Raw genomic sequence first — 25,517 nt, forward strand, 5'->3', positions numbered from 1 at the left:
GCTCAAGTCCACCGAGCCGACGTACTCCTAGAACAAGACAGATGGAAAAGATATTCAATTTAAAAAATTAAAAAATTCATTCAGATAAAGAGAAGTAAGATATGGTGTTTTAGACATCTTGGGGATTGCACGAAGCCCAGCAGCATATGCATCACGTTGACATGGTCTACCATGTCTGTAGCTGGCTTCACATCCTGCCTGAACAGATTCTGCTTCCCAAGCGTCCTCCCATGTGATGAGCCACGCTCCTGAGCCCACAGCCTCAGGGTGGGACTGGGGAGGAGTACGGTCGTTGTTCTCGTCTCCTCTCCTGGCGCCGCCATTTACGCCACTTTCTGCACGGGGCCTCAGCCGCATCCACCGACCTTTTGTTCTGGTGACATTGACTTTTCCATGGACATGAAGAGCGACACAAACGTAATTAGGAGTATTGCGATATCCGTGATATTTAAAAATGAAGTATTGTTATCATGGTAATAAATTACACACGTGCTTGAATAATCTAGTGCCTCAAAAATATGTTACACAGTTATGGTTACAGACACTCTCCAACTCCCTACCTTCGTATTGTGAGAGCAATACACTCTCTCTTAGGTATAGAAGCTGGATTGTAGTCATGCCATCATTCTTGGATTAAGGACATTTTAACTGGAAGCACTAAAATTGTAATTCTAGAAAACAGGGAAACCACTTTTTTACTGTTATTTATTATTATTATTATTATTATTATTATTAATAATCAGTTCTGTTATATATACTACTTTAAAACCCCAAAAATTCTATTGTCTCTTATCTGTTTGGATATTTGACAAATAAAGTTTTGGGGAAACAAATGTTATGCTCTTTGGTCAGTGGTGGAATGACAAGTATTGTTCTTTCACTTACTTACTTTACTTGTATATTTTAATTGTATGCTACTATATTCTTTTACTCCACTACATTTCAATTCTGAAAACATTAGTTATTATTTATTTTAAATAATTTTCAATGTTGAGATCATTATCAGCTGCTACACAGAGATGATTGGACATAAATTCATATAATCAAGTACCAAGTTCTACTTTTGGTCCTTTATGTATATTTTTATGCTCATACAGCTTATATAATACGTTTTTGAAAACTTGCAAGAGAGCATTTTTTACTTCTGAGTAGTTCTTCCTCCTACGTATTTGGTAACAGTAAGTAGTTATCGAGTGAAGATCACCCTGAAAGTTGGTACACTAAGTCAGAGTTTGTCTTTACCTTCCACCAACGAGTAGAGATGTAGTCCGGAAGCAGCAGTGAGTTCGTACTTCACACAACAATCTTTTAATTGAGCTAAAAACAATAAACACATCACGTGCGCTAATAGCTTGTTCTCCCGGCACCGATGGGCTATTTCTTCGTTGCCAAGCAACGGGTTGCTCAGCTACATCCATGGCAGCCGGTCGCACAACTTCAACTACAAATGGTTTCTCAGAACATGTTGGTACTTGATGTTGGATGTTGGTACTTGATGTTGGTACTTCATGTTGGTACTTAGTTCTTCATCCAAATGCCCCCATCGTTAAACACAAGGACGGACCTACCATTGAGGATACTGAGGTCATGTCTTCAGCACCTTTTCTGGGAATCATCCTTTACTACATTTTTATCAGATGATATTCTTCAGACTAATATCCTACATTTTGACAATTTTTTGACCAATAAATTATGAAATGATTCGAAGGCCAAAATCTATTCATCCAAACTAGGGCAATTTTCAGATGCAATACATTGTACTTTTGTGGTCATTTTTAAGATGTGGTTTTCACATAACAAAGACCTTCATGTGGGAGAAAAACTAAACAATATATAAGACAATACAACCAAACTGTTTAATGAATAAATTAAAGGATATCAAATTCTGGTTAAACTTGTTGTGTCATGTTGTAGCGTCAGGGACTTCAAAAGTTAAAAACGCAAAAATAAAAATACAGATATAGTCAGTTTATTATATAAAAATCAAAGTTGATACTATCAAGCAGTAGAAAAAAATGACATCAACAAATATGTACATCATATGTTTCGTATAATTATGGAGGATATGAAATGTTATTGTGCCCCTTGTAGGGGACCTTTGGTCTTCAGCCACATTCTTTTCGTAATTATTCTTTTCCAAGTGAGAAAAACAAACACATCCAATTTAAATATAACACATAGCGTATGAACAGAATTTACCATAAACAGAACCATAAATTGATCTTTGTGCTCTTCCGGGTTATTAAAAAGCCGAGCTAGACAAGCTGCAGTGTTTCAGAAGGCGTCGGTCGCCAGACTCTCCAGCTTCTCCTCTTCTGCAGCAGTGGGCACAGTAAAAGCTTTCGTGAAATACTGCATTTCTATCTTTCCTGACTCGTGTGCAAGTGCTATTCCTGAATATGTGTTTTGTTGTCCCGAGTCTCCAAACACGGCCATGGCGGTCACCCTGAGAGGGGGGCAGAAGACAAGCGTCACATATCAATCAAGACAAATATAATGTCACTCAGAAGAAGAAAAAATCACCCCTCGCGTCCATCTGGTGTTACCTGTCCGAGTCCATCCTTTCGGTGACCACAGGCTGTGCGTCGCTTTCCAGCAGGTCCCATATGTGGATCGTGGAGGCGCCGTCGAGCACACAGAAGACCGTCGGTCTGGTTTGGGCCCACTGCAGCGAGACCACCGGTTCCCCAGCGGTACCGCTCCTCCACTGGGCCACAGGGTGCTCACGGCTGACCTCATGCAGCCTGATGCTGCCGTCCCCACAACCCACCTGGAATAAGGACAGGGGAAACTACATTATGTCGCGTTTTATTGGCTTTTATTGGCTTATATTTTAAATTTGTGTTACTTTGTGTCGCATAATATCTTTTTAATAAATGGCGGTCTTAATAGTAAAGCATTTGCTGCAATGTCAATAAAGTTAGCTCAACATCCAATCTCTGTAATGGAACATACTTAGGGTTGAACAATTCTGAATTTCTTTTAACTGATATTCTAATTGCAATATGATTTGGGATATATTAGCTTATATTATATATATTATGAGCATTTTTCATTATGAAAAAAACACTAAACTATAAAACATGATGTGTTGACCTGGACTTCTCTGCAGCAATATATAATTTAAAATGGTATTTTGACACACATTTAGAAAATTGCTATTGACTATATTGCCACTTAAGTAAAATGTTAATATGCAGCCATTTAAAAGGCGCCCTGAAATATGAGAGTCGTTTTCGTGCTTTTGTGCAAAGCATTTCATCTTTGCAGGCCACTGCTCCTGTACTCAAAATATATTAAATGTTAACATTTTGGAGGAGGGGTGGGCATGGATATGAATAGTCCTCAAAGAAATGTCATTCTCACCAGGAACAAGTGTTGCCTGAATGGAGAAAAGTGGATAGAGGTGACATCGATAAGTCGTACTCCGGCTTCCTGGAACCTGTAAAACTTTGGCGGAGCCTTTAAGCCGTGACTTGTCTCATGATTGACCAGACCCTAAAAAGAAAAGGCATTAATGCACTGTCACTAAATGACACATAATCTGATGGCAGACAAGATGACGCTCACCATGTTGGTGCCGATGAAGAAATGATTGGAGTCGGTTGGAAGGAATTTCAAAAGTAGCGTCTGTAACGGCCCCGTTTTTGCGGCGTCTCGTCGCGACGCCCTGAGAGCCGGACAGACCCGGAGAGGAGGAAAGAACACAAGACAAACCGCAGGTCAAAGGTTAACACATTCCCAGCCAAAAACAATCGGTGCCACAGTGGCTCGCAACACCTCATCATATTCACACTGCACATATACACGTTTGTGTTCCAATCAAATGTCGAGGTGACAAAAACACCAGCCCACAGGAATAACAAGATCGTATGACCGCGACGGAGCAGCTGTGTTCCCCCGGGGGAGGAAGACGTTGTGGGGTATTTTGAGCCCGGTGGTCGGCTTTGATGGATGGTCATCACGAGCTATTTATCAATCTCACCTCTCAGCAGTGAGGAGGCGGGAGCTGTGAAGTAACTTGACTTTTCCGCCAGGCCTGAGCCCTGCATGGGAAAACGAGGGAGCGAAAGAGAGAGAGAGAGAGAGAGAGAGAGAGAGAGCATGTGTGAGAAAGATGAGAATGTTGTCGGAAAAAACAGGGAGTGCTCTAAAACGGGCCTGCCTTACCTAGATCAGTTGGAGAGCCGGCCTCGTTGGCTTTTGGGAGTTGCACCACCACCTAAAGGACACAGAGAGGAGATCATTCAAGTCCATCAAGGCATGACTCTGCTGTTTGTCTGCAGAGTTTTCAGAATGGCCCTGAGCACAAGCTTTTAACACAGACAGATTTTATTGGATTGTACTGAATGGATTTTTTACACCCCTGTGATTAGTCTCTATTATCTCCTATTTAGGCTAGAATCATGCTTAAAAGTCTTGGAACTACAGTTCTCCTAATTTTGAGGATGTGAATGGGATAAAGCAAGCATACTGTTGCCATGGAGTCAGTGAGGTCGCTGTGGGTTTACTCTCTTTAAGCCTGTATTTGTTTACAACCTCGCTCCATCAAAAGTATATGACGCAGTGTCTATTTGCAATTGTGGTTTTCAACGAACTCATGATTGTACAGAACTATAAATTAATGTATTTGAGGCTGAAAAAAACTGCTTGAATGTGTTGATTCTACAGTTAGGGACCATCTTTTTTCTGCAGCTAGGAGATTAATGGTGATTAATAAAATGATAATAGAATCCACAGGAAAAGTAAGTCTTGCTGAATTAAGAAATATGTGCATCATTAAATTCTGCAGCGTTATGACTCTGAGAAGGACTCTTATTTTAGCCACGGCCATCAGGAGTGAACATTTTCTGTAATTGCCGCAATTAGCCGCTACTGCTGACCCTGTTGCTGAGCAGGCCAAAACTAGAATAAGTAACTTCCTGTCCTTTATACCTCACCAGTATCTTCGCCCTCACATTTCTCTCTCTCAATTCCCCCACTTCAACTCTCCCGTGGCGTGGAGCGCATCTCAGTTTGAAAATCTCAGACGTTAAGAAAAAATCCACAGGATCTACTTTGTTACCCAACTTACCCAGAAATTCAAAAGCCCCATTTCATCCAGAGAAGCCAGCTGGAATGACAATCCCGACGACTCTGGATTATAAAACAGAATAACGCTTTAACTCAAACCCAACTGTGATTGGCAGAAACACATATTCATGACGCGTATTCATAAAACCATACACAAGATCTTCGATCAATGTGTTCACCGCCCAGATACCATTCCATACCTTCCTCGGATGCCAGAAGGGGGACCTCTGGCCTCAGGCCGCCCGGTGCCGTGGACGGGACGACTTCTACAGATGTCACAGATGAAAGATGTCTCGAGCCGGCCATCACTCCATCTGTGTTGACGAGGTGACGAAAGAGAGGCGATGAGCGAACAAAAAAAAAGTGATTTAAATTAAATCCCTCACAATTGATTGGACAGACAAATATGTAGCGAGATATGAAGATGCGGACCACTGTGGGCTCCTCAAACCCCTCCCTTGATGATACAGGTTTCAGATTGATTGATGGATGTCATGATATTATTGATTGCCATTAATTGGTACAAGCTTCTGGATGCACACTTCATATTTAGTTTTACACGAAGGAAAGATGATTGGATTTTGATTATTTAAATACAAAGACATGTATTTCTTAAATAATTTGTTTTTGCATTTATTGTTAAATGGATGCACAATAAAAAAAGTTAAAATAGTTTATTTTGGTACTCTTCTATTTATTCATCCTTTCTGCCGCTTATCCATAATTCATTGTTATTTACGACTGGCGTGTACCGACAACAATATAATAGAAATATCAATACATTCATGCACTTTAGGCCTTATTATTCCTACTGGTTGTCAGTGCTCATGTTCATATTATTAAGACTGTGAGTTAGGTATTGAATTGCATGTGTTTGTGTCGTGACTTAGTTTAGACGCGTGCAATAAACAGATGTCCAGTTTTTAAAAATGAAAGGTTATATATTTCTAAAGTTGTATGTTTTTCCAACACAAATCAAAAGATACGTTCCCTGTCAAAACCCATCATCTGTTCCAAAAAATGGAAGAAATCCAAACATTCGTTGTGACACATTGTCATATGGCTCTCTGTCCTAATTGACAGCGGCCCTACGCCCCCTAGTGATGGGAGGTCCAACAAAACAAAAACAAACAAAATGGCTCTTACAGTGGTATTAAAAATGAAATGACTTAATTTGGTGAAACCTGCAGGAACCCTGTGGAAATCACCACCTTCTTCACATAATGACACCATGTGATGCATCGCAGAACAGACAGAATGGAAAGAAAAAGGAACAAAAAGCGTGAAATTGTTACATCTTTGGGGAAATCTCGGTTTCAAACTCTGGAGATCATGTCCACGTGTAAACAAAGAATGTAATTCTCTTCTATCACATACCAGTGGAGAAGGTAGGCTGTCGGAAAGTCCATTCACCGTCCCCTATCTTCAGGCAGTAGTGGTCAGTGGCGCGCTCCCTCAGGTCCCACAGCACCACGGAGCCCACTGACGTACCTGCAAACACCAGGATGGCTTTTCCAGGGCTGAAGCAACAACACTGCACCTGCAGCAGGGAACAATAACAGGTTACTGATGGTGTTTTGTGCTTTTTTTGGTTGTGTGACTGTAGTTCCCATAAATTGTTTTTTGGTGCATGTTGCACATTAGGACTGGCCTTTTGGGGACATCTATATTGTTGAATTAGACAATTTACTAAAGCAATATGCAAATTAGGATTTACTGATATACCATACCTTCATACATGTTGTTATAGAATGTGTGTTATTGTTTAATAATTGACAATATTGTTTGGTAATGTCTGTGGATTATTGTTTCATGCATTACTGTAACACACTGGTAAAGATGAATCTCTTTGTGTGCCAGGAAACAGATCGATTGCAGCAAGGGATCCCCTTCCCCCGACATGGAGAGACCCCATTCATGGAGCGAATTGGGGCCGGAAAGGAAGTTCACACCTGGCTGGGAGAGAAGGGGGTAGCAGACAGAGGCATCCTGAGGACCCCTGCCATTCAGAGCGGGGGACAGAACGACGCAGAGGAAGAGGGACAGGTGACTTCAAGTGTCAAGGGACGTGGACACGCTTTCAACACCGACGGACAGACGGCTCAGCCAATGAGTGGATTAGGACTCATGTTTTACCTAGACAGGTTAACCAATGAGAAGTGAATATCTCCCCTGGGGCCGGGACGCGAGGTATAAAAACAGATGTTGACCAGAGAGACAGGGCTTTTGACCTTTTGGATGACGGCAGAGATGCACTGCATGCAGGTCAGCTGCATGTAGGCCGTGATCCTGTGAGAAGCCCTCAGCTGAGGATTAGATTTAGTGAGCTTGACTTCTGTTAGACAGTTAACTGCTTTGGCGGTCTGTGGACGCAGTGATTCATGCTCCCTCAGCTGAGTTATACTACTAACAGTTATTAGTTATTATCAACTATTGGTAATACTTTTTATTAAATACATTTCATTAGAACTTTTCGACTCCGGACATTTTCTTCGGTTCAGCACCAGGGGATTTTTTGAAAACTTAACAACATCATGAAATATGTAGAATATACGTGCAATTTTAAGTGTTATTTTCGATGGGAAAGCAGAGCAATGAGGCCTGATGATGAATGTTTGTTCAATCTGAGCTGACAAATCTAAATATGTCTGGTGATTTGACGATGGTGACAACTCCCTCTGCTACAAATGAAAAAGGAACTGAGAATGTCACCTCGGATTGGTAGACGAGGACTTTTTGAGGTCTGGAAGGCTCCCAAATGTTCCAGATGCAGATGATGGTGCAGCTGTCAAGACGTACAGCGCTGGGCGTCGTTGTCGGGCCGTGGACCGACATCATGGTGTGCCTCTGCACCTCAGAGAAGTGCACCAGGCTGATGCGGCGACCTACAATCGACAAAAGAATCACAAACGGTGCAGTCCAAGGGAAGAGACACTTGAGATGTGTAATTACATCACATGATCTAGTTTAAACAGCATTTCCTAAACAACACTAATGAGAATACAGTGGTTTGGCAGTACAATAATCAAGATGATGTGCATGTGGTTGTGGTGCGCACCATAAAGAAAAGACAAATTAGTGTTGAGCTGTAAACTTCCGTCGCTGAAAGACGGCGTGTCTGTTTGAGACCTCGGCTTCCTCAGGGATCTCCTCTCAGCTCGATCCTCCTCCAACAGGACAACCATGACCTTGATTCGGTCACAAGAGACAACAGACGTTACGTTTTGGAGAAAGAAAGAGGGCCTCCATGTAGAAAGTCAATAAGTGTTGAGTGAAGAGACAACCTGAGAGGCCGAGCGCAGGAACGCTGTCAGACGCTGCGAATCAAAGTTCATTTCACTCTTGTTTCGGGCTTCATGGGAGAGCTTTGGATCTGTCAGATAAAACACAGCGATTGAACTCTGCATCGAAACACGTCGTAGGCCATTAGAGAAAGTCCTTTGAAGAAGCGTTTCCTCACCCCCCGAGGCTCCATTGTGCTCTGGAGGATGCTGCGTCCACTTCTCACACACCTCTATCTCCTCTGTCTGGATGTCTCTATCGGCATTGTCCTCATTGCACTGAACGTACGCCTGGCAAGAAGCATGTTATATTCAATTCTATTAAAATATATATATATATAATTTGCTTCCAGGTATCTGTGTCAAGGAAGAAAGAGCCAACACTCACCTGCTTAGTGTTCTCAGTTCCAAAGGCTCTGATATACATTTCATATTCATTCACTGGTGGCAGATCCAACAGAGACACCGTCATCGAGAAGTCCAGATCAATTAAGCGAAGAAGCTCTGTACTGCGTTTCCTGAGAAAATACAACACACACACACACACCCCGAGACAAAAGTGTCCCACATCATAAAAAAAGAGTAACTTTGAGTCTCAAATCATATTACAAACCGTTCCACATGAATATGTTTGATGTAAGTTAGCTTACTTCTGTTTCGTGGACACTTTCTTGCTGACTTCGCGCTGCTTTGCGGCTACAAAGTCGATAAACTTCCCGCGTTGGGAGGATCTGCTCTGGTTCTTTTCTGATCCTGTGAAAAGAGCAGCGAAGACGCCTCACATCACCAATAATGCTGCGCAGACAATAACTGACTGTCTTCCGATCAGACACACAGAAACTCAGTGACATAGAATAACACAGCAAGTGCTCTAGTTACCTCCGCATTGAAAATGCGGAAGGTTATGTTTTGATCGCCGTCTATTTATTTATTTGTATGCGTGTTACTCGCATAACTCAAAAAGTATTAAATCGAATTGCATGAAATTTGGTGGGATGATTGGTTATTATCCGGGGAACATTTGATTCGATTTTGGGATCGATCGGGTCAGAGGTTAAGGTCAAGGTCATGAAAAGGTCAAAATCTTCAATTTTTATCCAATTGGCATGCAACTAATGCCAAAATGTTCATAATTCAATGCCCAATCTAGTGATATGCGAAGGTATGCTCTCTACCGAGTGCCCGTTCTAGTTGAAATATGTTTTCAGTCTATAAAAAGACAGGACTGTACCTCTGGACCCTTTGGGCGTTTCTTCCTCCTCTCTGCTCGGGGTTTGTCTGGACCGAGCTGCTCCGACTCTCTCGTTCTCTTCGTCCATGGCTCTCTGAATTGCTTCAATCTCTTTTCTCCTTTCCGCTGTAAGTTCTTCCCTCTCTTCCCCGACCTCTGGATGCTGCGGCTCGCTCTCGTCCTCGCCTTCATTTGCGCTCTCGTCCATCTCCTCAAAGTCCTCCTCATAATCCTTTTAAAAGAGAAATACAATCAGTTATACTCACACACACAAAAATAAGAAATAACCACAATGCCGCGCTCACAAACGTCTTATGAGACTGAAAATAGATGCACTCGTAAAAGCTCTAAATACTCACCAGTTTCTTTGAACGTAAATGTTTATAGCATGCAGGAATAACACAAACATAAGTAAATGAACATGATGGAAAAACTTAAAAACAACCGAATATGGTTCGACCGCATGTGGCCTTTTCAGAAGGCCGTATCATTACCTCAAAGTCATCATCATAGCCACAATCTTCATCATTGGCAACCTGAAGTGGGAAAATTAGAAAACTTAAATAAGTGTGCAGAAACTCTCTGGAATGACGCAGCACTCCAGTGAAAAGCGGAAAGTGCTGTGAAGGAATGCGAGTGCGGTGCATGCGACACAGACGCTGTATAATACAGCAAACACAAACACCAATTTACCCACAATCAGTTCATTTCTTTTTTTTGTTTCAGTTCAGAACTTCATACCAGCAGCTGCAGCATGATCTGCAGTGTGAACTGTTTCCATGCAAGAAGCAACGGACATGTAGCTGTGAGATCAAGCGATTTTGTTTTCAGCCAGTTATTGGTGAGAAGAAGAAGAACACGCCAGCAAACTAAAAACTAAAGTCCCCAGAAAAGCGAAGTAAAGCGAGCATCTTACGGGCTCTTCTGTGTCTCCTACATCGTTCATCTGGAGCTGAGATACCTCCTGGATCACAATTATGGCACATGGCGGGAACAAGGCCATATGATCCATTAGGGAACCATAAGGAGATGATAAAATGATCTCCGGGTTAGAGTATACGGACGACTTACAGGCTCAGTTTTAGTCTCACGCTTGAGACTTTTATCAGATGCAGGTTTCTTGGAGCTGGTCCCGTCTCTGGGATGATTTCTTTCCGGTTCCTCCTCCTCCTCCTCCTCTTTCTCCCGTTGCCTCCTCTCTTTGCGTTTGTCCCGCTCTGCTGGCTCTCTGTCACCACGATGGCGCCTGACCTCTTCACCTGAATCCTTCGAGCCTCGATGCTCCCTGGATTCGCCGTCATGCGTCAGCTTTTCATCCTGGAGAGCACCAATTAAAAATATTTGTGGCGAAGGAACCACTTTAACCCACACGGTTTATGAGAGGAATTCTCTCAGAGGCAGAATGTCATTGAATTTAGTCATAATGCAAAAAAAGTGATGAACAATTAGTATAGATGCTTACATGATATCCTCTCGCTCTGTGTCTCTTTTCTCTCTCCTCTTCATGTCTTCTCTGTTCTTCTTTGTGCTCTGAAATCAGAAACACATGAATGGAACTCATGACCCTGTGATTATGTGAAGTTAAGTGGGCACACGGCTGTGGCCTCACCTCTTTCGTCCTTCACTTCCAAATGCTTTCTGTCTCCATGTCTCTCTCGTCTTTCTTTGTCGCTCCTCTTGTCTTCATATTCCTCTTTGTGTCGCTCTCTCTCTCGATGGCGCTCTCTCTTTTCTCGTTCGTGCTTTTCCATCCGATCTTTTTCCCCTTCTCCACTTTCCTCGTGTCTCCGTCTCTCCCGCCGGTCTCCGGTCCTGTGTTCTCTGTCCCGCTCTTCTCTTCGTCTTTCCTTTTCTCTCTCTTCCCTTCTTTTGTCCCTGTCCTCCTCACTGCGTCCCTCTTTATCCCTCTCTTTCTCCTTATCTCTGTGTCTTTCCTTGTCCTTCACCCTTTCATGCTTGTCCTCTCTATCCCGCCTCTTGTAGTCATCATCGTGCCTCTTCCCAGCCACCAACTTGTCTCTCTCCATTCTCTTCTCCCTGTCATCTCCCTTTCTATCCTTTTCCTTATCGCCTCTCCTATCCCGCGATGCCTCTTTTTTTCGATCTGAATTTCGCTCTTTTTCGTCTTCATCTCTTCTTTCCCTTGTAATCTCCGTGGGCTTGTCTCTCTCTCGTCTTGACTCCTTCTCTGGGTCCCTGCGGCGTCTCTCTACGGATTCCCCACCACGGTGCTTTCTCTCACTGTCATCTCTCCTCCTGACATTGTCATCAGCATGTCCCTCCTCCTGAAAAAAATAAAATAAAACCATGTTACTTGGATGCAATTTTGTCTACTGTTATAAATGCAGCTGGCATACTGTCCCAAACTCCCCAAAACGTACCCTGATGTGTCTTCTCAGGTCAGCTGGTCCCCATGTGTCTTCCTTGGTTAATTTCTAAATACATAATAGTCGATGTTCACTCGATTACAAAATCAACAATCATTCATAAACGAGACAAATATATTGTTACAATATCAAACCAAATCCATGCTCATAGGCGACCGACGTAAAGTTCCTACAACAACGTTGGTTTACAACAGCGGACACGATATTGTACTGAAAACAAAACATTTCCGGGAAGTTCAAAGATAAAGCACGTACCTTGTCTCTGTGCATGTTCTCATCTGTGTTGGTTGAAGTCTTTCAAACGCCGAAAATCAACTCATATGTTGATAAAGACGCCGCCATGATGGAAAATATGTTGTGCGCAAGCGCAGTTAGTCGAAACCAAGGAGCTCGCGTCACTTCAGCTTGACAACAGACTTTGTAATCAACAGCAGAGAGATCTCCTGAATAAACAGCAGTTACCGTGGCAACGCCCGATGACTTTATCTATTTTTGACAAACTGCATCTTAACCTTGTAGTTTAATTGATTTTAATGATTTAAACTACTACATATGACACCTATATTTGTTTATGAGTTAATTTCAGTGTTTGGTATTGTAAAACTCGTCTGTTGATCGATTTATCTGTGTTCGTCATTATACACAGGTCCATAATATTGTAACGTCTCCGGCATTCAATAGCACGCGAACTTGTTAAGTTGAGGAACATTGTTTGAAATAGAACAGGCAATTCCACTCCTTAGTTCTGTTAAGAAGGACTGTTTGACTTGAACCGTATTTCCGCCTCAACGTTTATCGACGCGCAGATGAAAACGACAACCTGCGTTTGCCGCTATCGAGCACCAGGTGGCGGTGTGTTGTTCTTTTTTAGCTCGGCTCTGGGCGCCTCTAACGCGCAGTGCATGGTCCCTGTGCGTTTTGGGGAAATGAGCATTTAACCTGTGTAGACAGTCGGAGCAAGTGGAGCTGTGGACTGGATCGGCTCGGCGGACTATTTTTTGACCGTGCCAAATACCCGAGCTTCTTATTCGTTGCCCAATCTGAAGTGGTCAATGCCAACGATTCCTCCGAAGGCGATGGGCCGGCGTGCAGGTGAGCCAACGCGAGGACAGGCACCGCTTCGCACACGGGAACCGTGTCGCCCGACCTGATCCGCATTTGAACACTTGGAGGACGCGCAGGGAAGCGTCTTTAGAGACAGCATGACCGATATACCAGGCGCCCATCTACCAAAGGAGAACGGACACATCGCGCCGCCGCCGAGCGGCAACTTTCCCCATCCCTCCGCGGGCAACGTGCCCGAGGAAACCCCGGTGTCTTCAACCAGTGAGCTGACCCAGGCATGGGTCAATGTAGCAAAGACGTTTGTTATCATCTTCCCCATTTACGCATTGGGCTATTTTGAGTTCAGCTTCAGCTGGCTGTTGATTGGACTTGTTATCTTTTTCTGGTGGAGGAGAAACACTGAAGGGAAGCGCAGCCGCCTGAATCGAGCTTTCGCTTTCTTTGAGCAAGATGAGAGAAGTATCAAGCAGAGTGTTACGATCTCTGATTTACCACCATGGGTAAGGCACACTGTGACATATACAAGAGATGAATGCATATGTCCACGTTGTTTATCCCACTTGAGCTGGTTCTCTGTAAAGCATGTGGTATTTTTGCGAGGAATATTTTTGAGTTTCCAGGAAGAAGGAATCAGCTGACAAGAGCAGGAGGAGCAGAGTTGAGCTGTAAAGCTGTGATGAGGCAGCTGTCACCCACCAGCAGTGACATTAAACTGAGTCCCAGTCTAAATACAGCAGGGTACAATGGTGAACCAGACACCACGCTGCAAGGGAAACATGCCCACAGGGTCCCTGTTATTTTGGGATTCACACTGCTCCATTGCAGTAACTCACTCCATTACAGCAAACGTGTTAGATGTCCCCGGGGTTCTTCATATGTTTTCCTCCTTCTCAGGGTTAACAGATTAGTGTTCCGGGTTTCATTGGGAATCTCCTGAAACCTCCCCAAAGATCTTTAGCATGAGTCAATGATATAGGGTTGCATTTCATCAAGTGGCATCCAAAACACAAAATATATCAACTCGGATGATCAATATTTTGAGTTTTGTATGTGTGTCTAATGTATGCACAACTCATGATGTTTGTCACACAGCCATATGTACCGAGGCTCTTGTTATTGTCATCGAGGCTTGTAAAACATGTAATCCATGTTGTTAATGACTGCCTCGAGGGAGCTGGATTATAGCATCAAGGGGATTCATCTCAAAGTTAATGCGTTGGCCTCTTTTTTACAGGTTAATGCACTTAGTTTCCTAAATGAAGGATACAATGTGTATGCATCAGTCCATATTCCATATTCATTCATTCAATTCCAAACTCCCTCATGCTGACTGCTGCCACATATCCACAAGTTAACTCCACTGAAAGTCCAGAGGACAAAGATAAACTGGCTGTAGAAGCCACTTCAGGCACTTTTTTGGCGTATCTTCTGTAGATAAACACCATCTGTGGTTCTAAAACATTCTTTAGAACCACAGATGGTCTCAAGGGTCCAGTTTGCAAATCACTAATGGACACAGGGTTCGATTGCATTGAATCGACTGCTATCCAAGCACACAATGTGGCTCAGGTGAAGTGCAGATCAAACTATAAATACAGCGCTTTCCATATCGGACTCAACCCGAAGTCACAGCACCAACTTGTTTGTGGCGCTCGGTACAGCCTCATGTTTTTAGAACGGTATCAAGCGTATTCCGCTGATACACGGCCGAGGAGGCATTGAGACTATGACATAGGGGTGGAGGTACTCGATGGGGTGGAGCTCCAGCATCCCTAAGGGGCAATAATGAATGTCCTTAAGCCCGTGGTTCATAAAAGAAACTGCAAGTTAAGCACTGCAAGTAATTCTGGTGGTACCTGGGGAGACTGAGCATCACAGGAAAACACTTTGCAGCTTCCAGGGCTTTGCAGTAATTGATTAGCATGGCTGACATGAGGAGCTCATATCTCTGCATTTATACTGCGCCGTCATCAAGGGGTGGGAAATTCATAGTTATAGTGTTTAAATCTTAACTAGTGACAGTGTCCCCCCCCCCCCGAGGCAGACCGGAGTGAGCCTTAATAGGCATGGCACAGCTTCCACTAATGCTCTTTAGTGCGGTGCCCACATTCCCAAACTTCTACTGCTGGAGAGCAGTCGTTGTTTCACTTAAGACCCTCCTGTTACCTTAGGGTCAATTTGACCCCATTCAATGTTTAACCCTCCTGTTACCTTTATATTTACTGACATATTTTACCCTTGGGGTCAATTTGACCCCAGCAATTAAAACCTCCAGACATTTTTTAGAATTAATATTGTTTTCCAAGTTTAAGTGTGAGGTACTTTATGTTTGTTTGTTGACTACCTAAATAGCCCTTTAAATATATAAAAAAAGTTGATATTTCTTATATGTTTGACAGTGAAAAACAGCATGGGGTCAAATTGACCCCAAAGAACACTGACATTAAACATTGAATGGGGTCAAATTGACCCTAAAGGTAACAGGAGGGTTAAGACCCTCAGCCGTATTCATCTGGGTGAGTCATTGGCTGGATAAGCAGCTACTTACACTGATCGTAAGGATATGGATCTCAGCTTAATACCACGCAATACATCCATCACACTGTCTCGCTAACTGCTGCTGTACTGTGTCTGTACACCATGGAAATACAGCACATGTTGCAATATTACGATATTACAATATCCAACATGTAAGACTATCTAGTTTCATATGACAATGGAAATATATCATTGATTTATTGCTTTGTACACACACAAAGTTGCTGACTAAATTATCTACTGAAAGGACCATTGACATTAGTTCACACTGTTGTTTAGAGAATTAGGTACATTTCATGACATATGTGATATATATGATGCCTCAAAGACTCCACAAATCCTAGTCGAGTTGGTATTTTGAGTTAGTTTCCAGGTCCAGACTCAGTGTGGAGAGCAGTTTGACCAACCCTCTTAGTTTCACTCGTAATAACACTTTCAAGACATATGCGCCAATTAATTCTAAGCTTTTTGCAACGCAGCAAGCAGCTGAATAATTGAGCGGCTTTTCTGCCACTTTCTGCTTTTCAGCTCGGTTTTATCGTCCAGCACTTAAAACGTGTGTCCCGTTGAGTGCATCGTCCGTCACTTCAACGACATCCTCTGAATGAGCTCACTGTGTCGGGTGTGAGAATGAAGCATGACAGCGTCTCACACAGAGGGTGATATTATTTCCACCGCATAACAACACTATCGTCCGGGGGCTGTCATCTGAAGTAGAACTTTCTGCCTCCCCGTCTTCCTGCTCTTGTCACTGTTTGCCGTCAGTGCTGGATAAGCACTTCTGCTCCCTCCATGAGGAATAGTTCTGTTCCCCCGTAGACGTCAAACTGAATGCCACCTCTCATCAGCACTCCAGACAGAAACACCACTTTATCTTTCTGTTGAGATTAGGGAATGTGTCTTTGGTTCAGTGTGACGAGGAGTCAAGGCTGTTCTTCTGTTATTTATTCAGGCGGCGTGTGCATTCCTGCACACCTTTGTGCACAGTATTGACTCCATCCCAGACATTTCCTTTAACTCATATTAAATCAAGGGTCGATTTACTTTGGTTGTCAAACAAGATTAGTCAATCTGCAGCTCCGCCTCACAGCACCATTGTGGGGATGTGTGGAGGTTTGGGGATGTGAGATTAGATTAGATTAGATTCAACTTTATTGTCATTACACAAAGCACAAGTACTGGTGCAACGAAATGCAGTTAGCATCCAACCAGAATTGCAAAGCAGAAGAGTGCAGAGTATGTGCAAATGGTAATATAAATATAGATAAAAGTGCAGATGTGACATAGATATGTGATATGTGTAAAGTGCAGGTGAAGTACAGGGGAAGGTGGCAGTATGAAGTTATAGATGAGGTAGGAGACATGTTGGATTGTATTCCTCTACATGTCTTTAAATTAGAGAAAGCACAATATTGTTGTTATTCTTTCTAATTTACCTGTAAACTCAATAGCATAAGGCATGAATGCACTTTGCTCACACTCAGGATGTGAAGAAAAGGCAGGTGTAAGGTTTGCACTCAAGTCGGTTATTTTATAACGGCATACTATACGTTACAGGAAAGGTCATAAAAGCAAATATTATGAAGGTGAAGTTTTAACTCAATGACCTCTACTTGACGGAGTGTTATCCATCTTACATTGTCTTTCATCTCCTTTCTTTCTTTCTATGAAGCAATGCCTCTATGTCAATGTGCTCCTGCAACAAATGGTCTGATGCATCCAAACTCAATAGAAACCCACTCTGCCTTCTCTTCTCTGAGAGCGTAATCACACAAATGTGTCGCTCCGGATGCCAAGACCGCCGAGATAGGCCTGGTTGAAATGAGAAACATCTTAACATCTTGAAACGGGAGGTTCCTAAGTCGGAGCTTTGACTATATCGTGGTTTTACGATGCACTTAAAATGTGCACGACATACTGAAGTCATTTGACCTTCTTATTAGAATGATAGAGATGATGACTCTGCACACGTTGATCCTTTGCAAACATTTAATATCATATCTACGGTTGTGGTTTTGAATCGGGGCGATTCGTCACATTAGTATCTGGAATATTAAGTGTATTAATCTTCTCCGAAGCGGTCGGTGGCGTTTTAAACTGATCGCTCAAATATTTGAAACCTATGATTTTAAAGTCAGGCTGGCAGTGGAAGCCATTTCACCGCATGGCTTGCACGTGGAATGTTCCTATAACAATGTTATTACCATCCTTATTAGAAACCAGCATACACCAGCGATCATGTGCTCTCTTTTTCTCCCCTGCAGGTCAACTTCCCGGACATAGAGCGAGTGGAGTGGCTGAACAAGGTAAAGAACTGAGCGCCTATCGCTCCATTTCCCGCTCGGGCGGCGCCCGGCTTCACGCCTCGTGTGAACTGGAGTAAATGGAATGGATGTCTGTCGCTCCTCTTCCCACCGGGGCTGTCTTTGTCGGACTGCTTCTGCTGCACTGCAATGCATTAACCCCCATGTTGATCCCCATGGCAACGACCTGGATGTAAATTGGAAAGCAGCCACGTTTAAATGATCTACGTGCTGCTCTCAACATTTAAAATGGCGTTTGTCTCTGCTTGACGTGTTTGACTCACATTCTACTTAAACCAAGCTTCGTCTTAAATATTTTAAAGTTACTTTATCATTCACAGTGTCAGAGACGTTCCTGTATGAATAACAATACTCGCTTAAAGAGGGAGAGATTGTGACAGAATGATATCCCACAAGACCTGACAGCACATGCACGCACGTGACCTTTAGAGTAATCGTATGATGTAAAGGGCATCGTCCCAACAAGACTCGCCCATGTTTTCTCTGTGAAGTTCAGTCTTCTCTGTCTGCATCCCCCCCCCAGACCGTGAAACAGATGTGGCCCTACGTGTGCCAGTTTGTGGAGAAGCTGCTCCACGAAACCATCGAGCCGGCGGTGAAGCAGTCCAACGCCCACCTCAGCACCTTCCGCTTCAGCAAGATCAACATGGGAGACAAAGTGAGCGCCTCTCCGGACGACTGGCAGCATGCCGCTGGGACAGCTGGGAGGGGAGGGGTGGGGGGTGGGGCGGAGAGCTTCGCCGTCAACACACGGGCTCGTCACCGACACACGTGCGGCGGCGGGTTGCATAAATAGTTTCCATGTGCGTGTCGAGTGTGTGTGTGTGTGTGTGGGGGGGGGGGGTCGACCTTGTGCCCACCACGTGTGGGCTCTGGGAGATGCGGAGGTGTTGGTTTAGTGTTGATGGCCTGGAGGGCTGCAGGGGTCATAATGGTTCCCTCTGTCTTGCGGTGAAGCCCCTGAGGATCAACGGGGTCAAGGTTTATACAGAGAACGTGGATAAGCGACAGATCATCATGGACCTGCAGATCAGGTGAGACCACCAGATCCATGTTTACATCACGATGTTCTTCTGTTATTGAAACCTACGGAGCCCAGGAACTGCCACAGGAAGACCAAGTGATCACATTCAGGCTATGATTTATCAATTTGTGCATACAAAATAAGTGTATGTACATAGAGACAGCAGAACAGACCTGTTTTCTATAAAGTCCATAGCATCCTCTAAATCAACGTATTGCTAACAACATAATCCACAATCTCTTAATATCCTCGTTAGTTGCATTTGAAGAACAATAATTCAGCAACGTCTTAATAACTCTTCCCCAAGCTAAAGTACAGCTTAATCCCCTTCCATAGCGAAGTGTCTTTAGCCCTGCCAAAATGATTGTATTATTTAATTAGTGCCCAAGAAAACCTGGGTATGATTGAATCAAATTAATATATCTTGTGTGCATCAAGTAGTAAATCGTGGCTTCAATATCAATATTTTTCCTCTATTTGAGCGCTCCCGGTCTCCATGGAAGCTTCTTCATGACTGTGGTTAGAATAAAAAATAGATACGCTCTGAATTATTTATGTAGCACTTTTGAAAACAGTAATTCTGGATTAAATACAGCATTTAGAGCAACTTGAATCCAGCGTGTGGATGGAAGACACGAAGAATTAAAAACTATTGTAGAGAAGTAATTACCTAACGTCATTACAATAAGTGGCTGTTGTTGGAAGAAGTGCAGACCGTAAATCATATTATAAACCTTGTGATATCTTAAAATCAGTGTACGGTCTTGTAAACATGAGGATTTATAATGCTTGATGACTCCGTGAGCTGAACATGTACAATCATGTCACATCTGGGGGGAAAACCCTTTGATGCATGTTTGTGTTTTTCAAAAAAAATAACTCCATGAAGATAATGAATAAAACACAGTCACCATGATTTAACCAATGTCATGTCATGTCCAACCATGAAAGTCTTTTTAATCTTGATAAAAAAGAGGATTTTGACTCTATATTTTGTATTTTTGCCTCTCAGCTTTGTTGGCAACACTGAGATCGACATCGACATCAAACGCTACTACTGCAAAGCCGGCATTAAGAGCATTCAGGTAAGCACATTCCTCTTTGTCTGATCTACTTCACGTCCTCACTGAGAGACTTTCGTGACCTCCACATCGGTTGTTAGAAAAGGACAGGAAGTGGCACGGTGTCTTCAGTAAAAGGTCTCTCCTGTCGGCTCTGAGGCTTATTCAGGAGCGGAGCGACTGCAGCGTTCTTGTATAGCGCATAAAATATCCCGAAGGTATTTGGACTGGAGCTAGAAGAATATTTCGTATTATTTCTGCACAAGTGTATCATTTAATCATACGCTGCAGAAAGTGTTCTACCACTGATTAAATAAGCATGTGAACTGCTCTAAAGCATTGGTTCTGGTTCCGTGGCGTCTGGCGAATGAGTCGTCGTGCAATTCTCGGCTTTTGATTTTGCTTTGTTCAATACACTTTTATTCTTCGTTTGAATCACGTATTATATCCTGTTCGCTCCTCGATAGAATGAAGTTTAATCCCCTGTTATATGAGTTAACGTATATACGCACAGGTGTCTTTTACAAATCAAGGCACGACTCTGTAATTCTGTAATCTCAATAACTCTCCTATCTGGTCTCAAACTATTTCCATCCAACTCTTTAGATAACAATTTAAATTCTTTTGTTGGTTGATTAAATCTCGAGGTACTCACTCTTTTTAAGTCAGACCAGATGTGGACCAATCAGGCACTGGAGAGGGGAGAGCATCTTTCAAAGAAGGCCAACAAAAGTGTTTGTTGTTCACCCCTTTTGGGGACTGGATAATAATAAAGATTTATTATCAGAACCCAAAAGGGGTGATCATCTTAATTAGGGAAAACGTTAGGTTTACAAAAATAAAGAAACTCAGTCCAGTTCACTAAATAGTTCACAATACCCCAAAGGGCGATAAGTAATAAATAATCTGAGACCCAACCTGGAGGTATAATCTGTTAAACACAGAGGGTCCTAAAGAACAACGGAGGAAGAGAAGAAGAGAGTGAGCAACAGATTGTGTTTCTTTATATATACGCAGAATGCAGCAGGGAAGTACGTCAAAGGAAGAATGCTGATGTAGGTGTGAAACAGCAAGAGACATCTGCTCCACGAGACGGGATATGCACACATATGCATTTCACGCATACACATATTCAAAACACACACAAACACACACACACACACACATCTGCAGCAACGAAACAGGATGAGAGGGTGTGAAATATGCGGAAATCTATTAATTTCGCGGTTAATGTCTTTACACTCTCCTCATGGTTAAAACTTAAAACTTTCTTGAGGAAACACCGTTCTTATCTGTAAGCTGCTTCAAAAATGGCAAATGGCAAAATAATTACTAAAATCGTCCGCTAAATGACATCTAGTGTAATTGAAAAGATATGTACTCACAAAAAGTGTAATAAAAATAAGATAAAAAATAAAGGCAATGTAAATAAAAAATAAAAAGCAATGTAAATAAAAAGTGAGTAAAAATAAGATAAAATTAAAAAGCAATGTAAATTAAAAGTGAGGCCTTGTGTAATGTATCGGAGATACAAGAGTTCCCAACCTTTTTTCTCTCTAATAATAATAGTAATGATAATACAATTGATTGGAGAATTGTTTAAGTTAATAAATTAAGTAGATAAATAAATGACATTTGAAATGTATTCATAAATGTAAATCTATTATAAAAAAATGATTGAGAAGTATCACAAAATATAATATTGCAATGTTCAAGTGTATCAATACCTCTATATATCCCTAAATAGAAACATGTAAACTTTTAATAAGCGTATTATGGTGTGTGTCCTCGGCCCTTTGTGTGGCTCAGTGGAACAAAGCAGGCAGAGAAAACAAGTGTGGCTCCTAGGAGACGGGGAGCTGTTAGGTCGGTCCCTGGGAGACATTTGTTACTCACTGCTCCCGTTACGTAACTCAGGCAGACCTACATGTCTCTGCACCACTCACACATCCCCATCACTGCCTGAGCTGGTTTCATTACACGAGCAGGTGCACTTTTTACTTTGACTATTTGTGTAACGTCAGCCTGTCGTGTCGTCCAACTGCTATGATGGAGGTCCACTCCACCTCACGGCTACTGTACAGACAAAGACGCCAGCCATTTTTATTTTGTAGATGGTCGATGTTTGAGACAGATACGTCCATTCTTGACATATATGTGTTCTTACGGCTATACAATCGACAACAATGTGAAGACTGTGTAATAACATTGGGATGTAAGATGTGGTCCTGCCTCATAAGAGAAACTGAACTCTCTTTACCTTCGCATTGAAAATGCGGAAGGTAATGTTTTGATTGCCTAACTCAAAAAGTATTAAACCGAATCGCATGAAATATGGTGGGATGATTGGTTATTATCCGGGGACCATTTGATTAGATTTTGGGATCGATCGAGTCAAAGGTCAAGGTCAAGGTCATGAAAAGGTCAAAAATCTTCTTGAATCGCATGGAATTTGGTGGGATGATTGGTTATTATCCGGGGACCATTTGATTAGATTTTGGGATCGATCGGGTCAAAGGTCAAGGTCAAGATCAAGGTCATGAAAAGGTCAAAATCTTCTTGAATCGCATGAAATTTGGTGGGATGTTTGGTTATTATCCGGGGACCATTTGATTAGATTTTGGGATCGATCGAGTGAAAGGTCAAGGTCAAGGTCAAGGTCATGAAAAGGTCAAAAAAAAACTTGAATCGCATGAAATTTGGTGGGATGTTTGGTTATTATCCGGGGACCATTTGATTAGATTTTGAGATCAATCGGGTCAAAGGTCAAGGTCATGGAAAGGTCAAAATCTTCTTTTTACCATAGCACGGTCAATTTGTATCCAATTGGCATGCAACTAATGCCAACATGTTCATAATTCAATGCCCAATCTTGTGACATGCGAAGGTATGCGCTCTACCGAGTGCCCATTCTAGTTTACAATTTGTGTTTAAATTCTTTGTTTAAAACTGAATTCTTGTTCATACCTCCTAGAAAATCAAGGGTCTGAACTTCATTTTAGTTTTCAAGCTGGCTCTCCATATCATTTTTAAGTTTCCCAGTTTTTATTGTCATGAAACGTCTGAAAGGAAAATAAAAATAAATGCAACGGTTTTATCTTCAAAGAGCTGCACACTAAAATAACTTAATTAGTATTGATTTCAACAGTGTTATTGGTGTAGGTTCAAATGTTTTCCAATTACAAATATAGCCCCCAAACAAATATATTGGTGCTAGAATTCAAACTATTGATTATAGCAGCACTGCGGTCAGCTGCGTGGCGTCCACATGACACGTGTCAAACACTTCCAATACCATAATCCTTGTAATCGTCATAATGGGGAAGGTGTGAAGTCAGGCCGTGGTCAGGTTTCCAACCTGTCATGCGCTGCACCGCCGAAGAAGGTCGAGGGCCAGCCAGGTGTGAGGTTCCCTTTCACTCTCCCTTTGTGTCTGGAAGTCAATATGTCCCTCTTGGGTTTCCGTAGATCCACGGCGTGTTGAGAGTGGTGTTGGAGCCGTTGCTGGGCGACATGCCTCTGGTTGGAGCCCTGTCGATTTTCTTTCTCAAGAAGCCGGTAAGTTCAGATGCTGATAATATGACTCTGGTTACATCAATTAAACAGAGAAGCAGTGCAGGTTAAAATGACCCTGCAGTCTGAAGGAGGAGATTAAACTGGGATTTGCGAATAAGTATTTCCTTAATTCCAGCACATGAGATGGTGCAGCAGGGCAACGCATCACCCCTTTAGTGTTCAAATTGTACGTACTTTGCCAGCTTTATTATCTCTGTTGTCTCTTGTACCACGATTGGCCCCACATTCTGTGAATATCCCCAAATGTCCTGAATGCCTTGTATAATTCACTTTGGCTCTCTGTGTGTTTTATACTCTCAGTACATTTAAAAAAAATTGCATCTCATAAAACCCTCATTGGCTTTCTTTTTTTTATCAGTTTGCCTTTTTCAGGCAGAAAAACAAACTACCCTGTGTAAGTCGAAAATTAAGTACAAAAATAAGAGGTTCAAATAAAGCAATTGGATCTCCTTTAAGTCAAATCATAGCGGAATCACAGTACAATGTGTTTCTTTAATTCTACACCCCTCACTCCCACTTCTCATTATTGTCTACGTTCCTGCAGCTTAAACGCTCTCGGTCACGCTCCATGATTTGCATTTCATGTTGCCTATTGTTACCTTCGCATTGAAAATGCGGAAGGTTATGTTTTGATCGCCGTGTATTTATTTATTTATTTATTTATTTGTATGCGTGTTATTCGCATCACAAAAAAGTGTTAAACCGAATCGCATGAAATTTGGTGGGATGTTTGGTTATTATCCGGGGACCATTTGATTAGATTTTGGGATCGATCGAGTGAAAGGTCAAGGTCAAGGTCAAGGTCATGAAAAGGTCAAAAATCTTGAATCGCATGAAATTTGGTGGGATGTTTGGTTATTATCCGGGGACCATTTGATTAGATTTTGAGATCAATCGGGTCAAAGGTCAAGGTCATGGAAAGGTCAAAATCTTCTTTTTACCATAGCACGGTCAATTTTTATCCAATTGGCATGCAACTAATGCCAACATGTTCATAATTCAATGCCCAATCTTGTGATATGCGAAGGTATGCGCTCTACCGAGTGCCCATTCTAGTTTGCATATCTAATAGTTTCCAGCGTGCAGAGCACCTGCTGCCCAGCTTTAACATGTTTGGTAGATTTATACCAAATGGCAGGAGATCTTTAAATAGCTGCAGACCAAGCCAGCCCGACTTTGGCAGATTTCTCCACTCAAGGCAATCAGCTAAAGCTCAAGGTAGAGATGTCAGGAGGCTGAAGGGAGAAGGAGACAGTCCTCCGTAAATCGTGTCGCAGTCGCACATGTACACACACACACACACACACACACACATAAATCTCAATCTTCTTCCCGCTTCTAGATGAGGAGAATAAGAGAGAGAGAGCGAGAGAGAGAAATTAAGTTGTAAAATATATTTCCCGTGGGCAAAGGGATCTCAACGATGTGTACCCTGGAATCCAAATATCTCATCTTCCTTCTCCCAGCGTGCCATAAAAGGCCTGATCCCAAGTGCCGAATGAGATGGGAACATTTCCAGCCCTTAATAGGTCTTGGTCTGGTCTGTGCAATCGCTTCAATGCGACTGTGTAAATAAAAGGATGCAACACATCCTACTGGGAGACCTAAAAAAGAGAGACCACGGCTCAGCTGGACTGTCTTACACTTTAAATATGGATTCATGAAGCAATGGATGATATCTGTTGACGCTGGTTGTACCGTGACACAAATGTGTTGATGAATCAATAGAATTTATGTATTAACAAATACAGTTTTTGATTAATCAATCATATTTGGAGATGGTTAAAAATTTGTCATTGAATCGTTTCGTCAATTTGAAAAATTACGATAATTATTCTGATAATTGGTCAATCGCAAAAAAAATACAGCTGATCAAATCTGAGGGTGCCTAACTTTTTCTTGTCGGCATCAATATAGTTTAAATGATGATTAAGATGATGGTGACGATGATGACATT

General features: G+C 42.3%; 2 protein-coding genes across 4 annotated transcripts in view; one reads left to right on the forward strand and one right to left on the reverse strand.

Moving 5' to 3' along the window:
- Positions 1-1,953: 1,953 nt before the first annotated feature.
- dync2i1 (dynein 2 intermediate chain 1) lies at positions 1,954-12,325 on the reverse strand. 2 transcript variants are annotated; one of them, XM_056434505.1, is made up of 23 exons: positions 12,228-12,325; positions 11,967-12,020; positions 11,195-11,870; positions 11,048-11,115; positions 10,657-10,902; positions 10,502-10,549; positions 10,080-10,121; positions 9,586-9,817; positions 9,005-9,107; positions 8,743-8,872; positions 8,534-8,645; positions 8,358-8,446; positions 8,132-8,261; positions 7,786-7,958; positions 6,451-6,613; positions 5,274-5,387; positions 5,075-5,136; positions 4,171-4,222; positions 3,986-4,046; positions 3,571-3,670; positions 3,367-3,498; positions 2,547-2,770; positions 1,954-2,446 (listed from the first exon to the last, which is right to left on the reverse strand). In XM_056434505.1, the coding sequence occupies exons 1-23, from the start codon at positions 12,240-12,242 to the stop codon at positions 2,275-2,277; spliced, it is 3,198 nt and encodes a 1,065-aa protein (XP_056290480.1). In that variant the 5' UTR covers positions 12,243-12,325; the 3' UTR covers positions 1,954-2,274. The 2 variants fall into 2 exon arrangements, with proteins under 2 accessions (XP_056290480.1, XP_056290481.1); XM_056434506.1 differs by lacking the exon at positions 10,502-10,549.
- A 598-nt stretch (positions 12,326-12,923) lies between these two features.
- Positions 12,924-25,517, forward strand: part of esyt2b (extended synaptotagmin-like protein 2b) — a 29,524-nt gene continuing 16,930 nt past the window's right edge. The window contains exons 1-6 of one of the 2 annotated variants that reach the window (XM_056434158.1): positions 12,924-13,537; positions 17,840-17,881; positions 18,423-18,557; positions 18,857-18,933; positions 19,936-20,008; positions 23,453-23,542. In XM_056434158.1, coding sequence (XP_056290133.1) covers positions 13,175-13,537; positions 17,840-17,881; positions 18,423-18,557; positions 18,857-18,933; positions 19,936-20,008; positions 23,453-23,542 — 780 coding nt within the window. In that variant the 5' untranslated portion in view covers positions 12,924-13,174. The remainder of the gene's footprint in view (positions 13,538-17,839; positions 17,882-18,422; positions 18,558-18,856; positions 18,934-19,935; positions 20,009-23,452; positions 23,543-25,517) is intronic. The other variant, XM_056434159.1, reaches the window with a different exon arrangement.

Source organism: Pseudoliparis swirei, chromosome 16 (genome assembly GCF_029220125.1).
Source record: "Pseudoliparis swirei isolate HS2019 ecotype Mariana Trench chromosome 16, NWPU_hadal_v1, whole genome shotgun sequence".
Lineage (NCBI taxonomy): Eukaryota > Metazoa > Chordata > Actinopteri > Perciformes > Liparidae > Pseudoliparis > Pseudoliparis swirei.

Coding starts and splice junctions, on each gene's coding strand:
- dync2i1 (XM_056434505.1), bottom strand. Junction 4,047..4,170: donor CGGCTCTCCAACTGATCTAG/GTAAGGCAGGCC, acceptor TTTCCCATGCAG/GGCTCAGGCCTGGCGGAAAA. Junction 3,671..3,985: donor CGCCTCCTCACTGCTGAGAG/GTGAGATTGATA, acceptor TCCGGCTCTCAG/GGCGTCGCGACGAGACGCCG.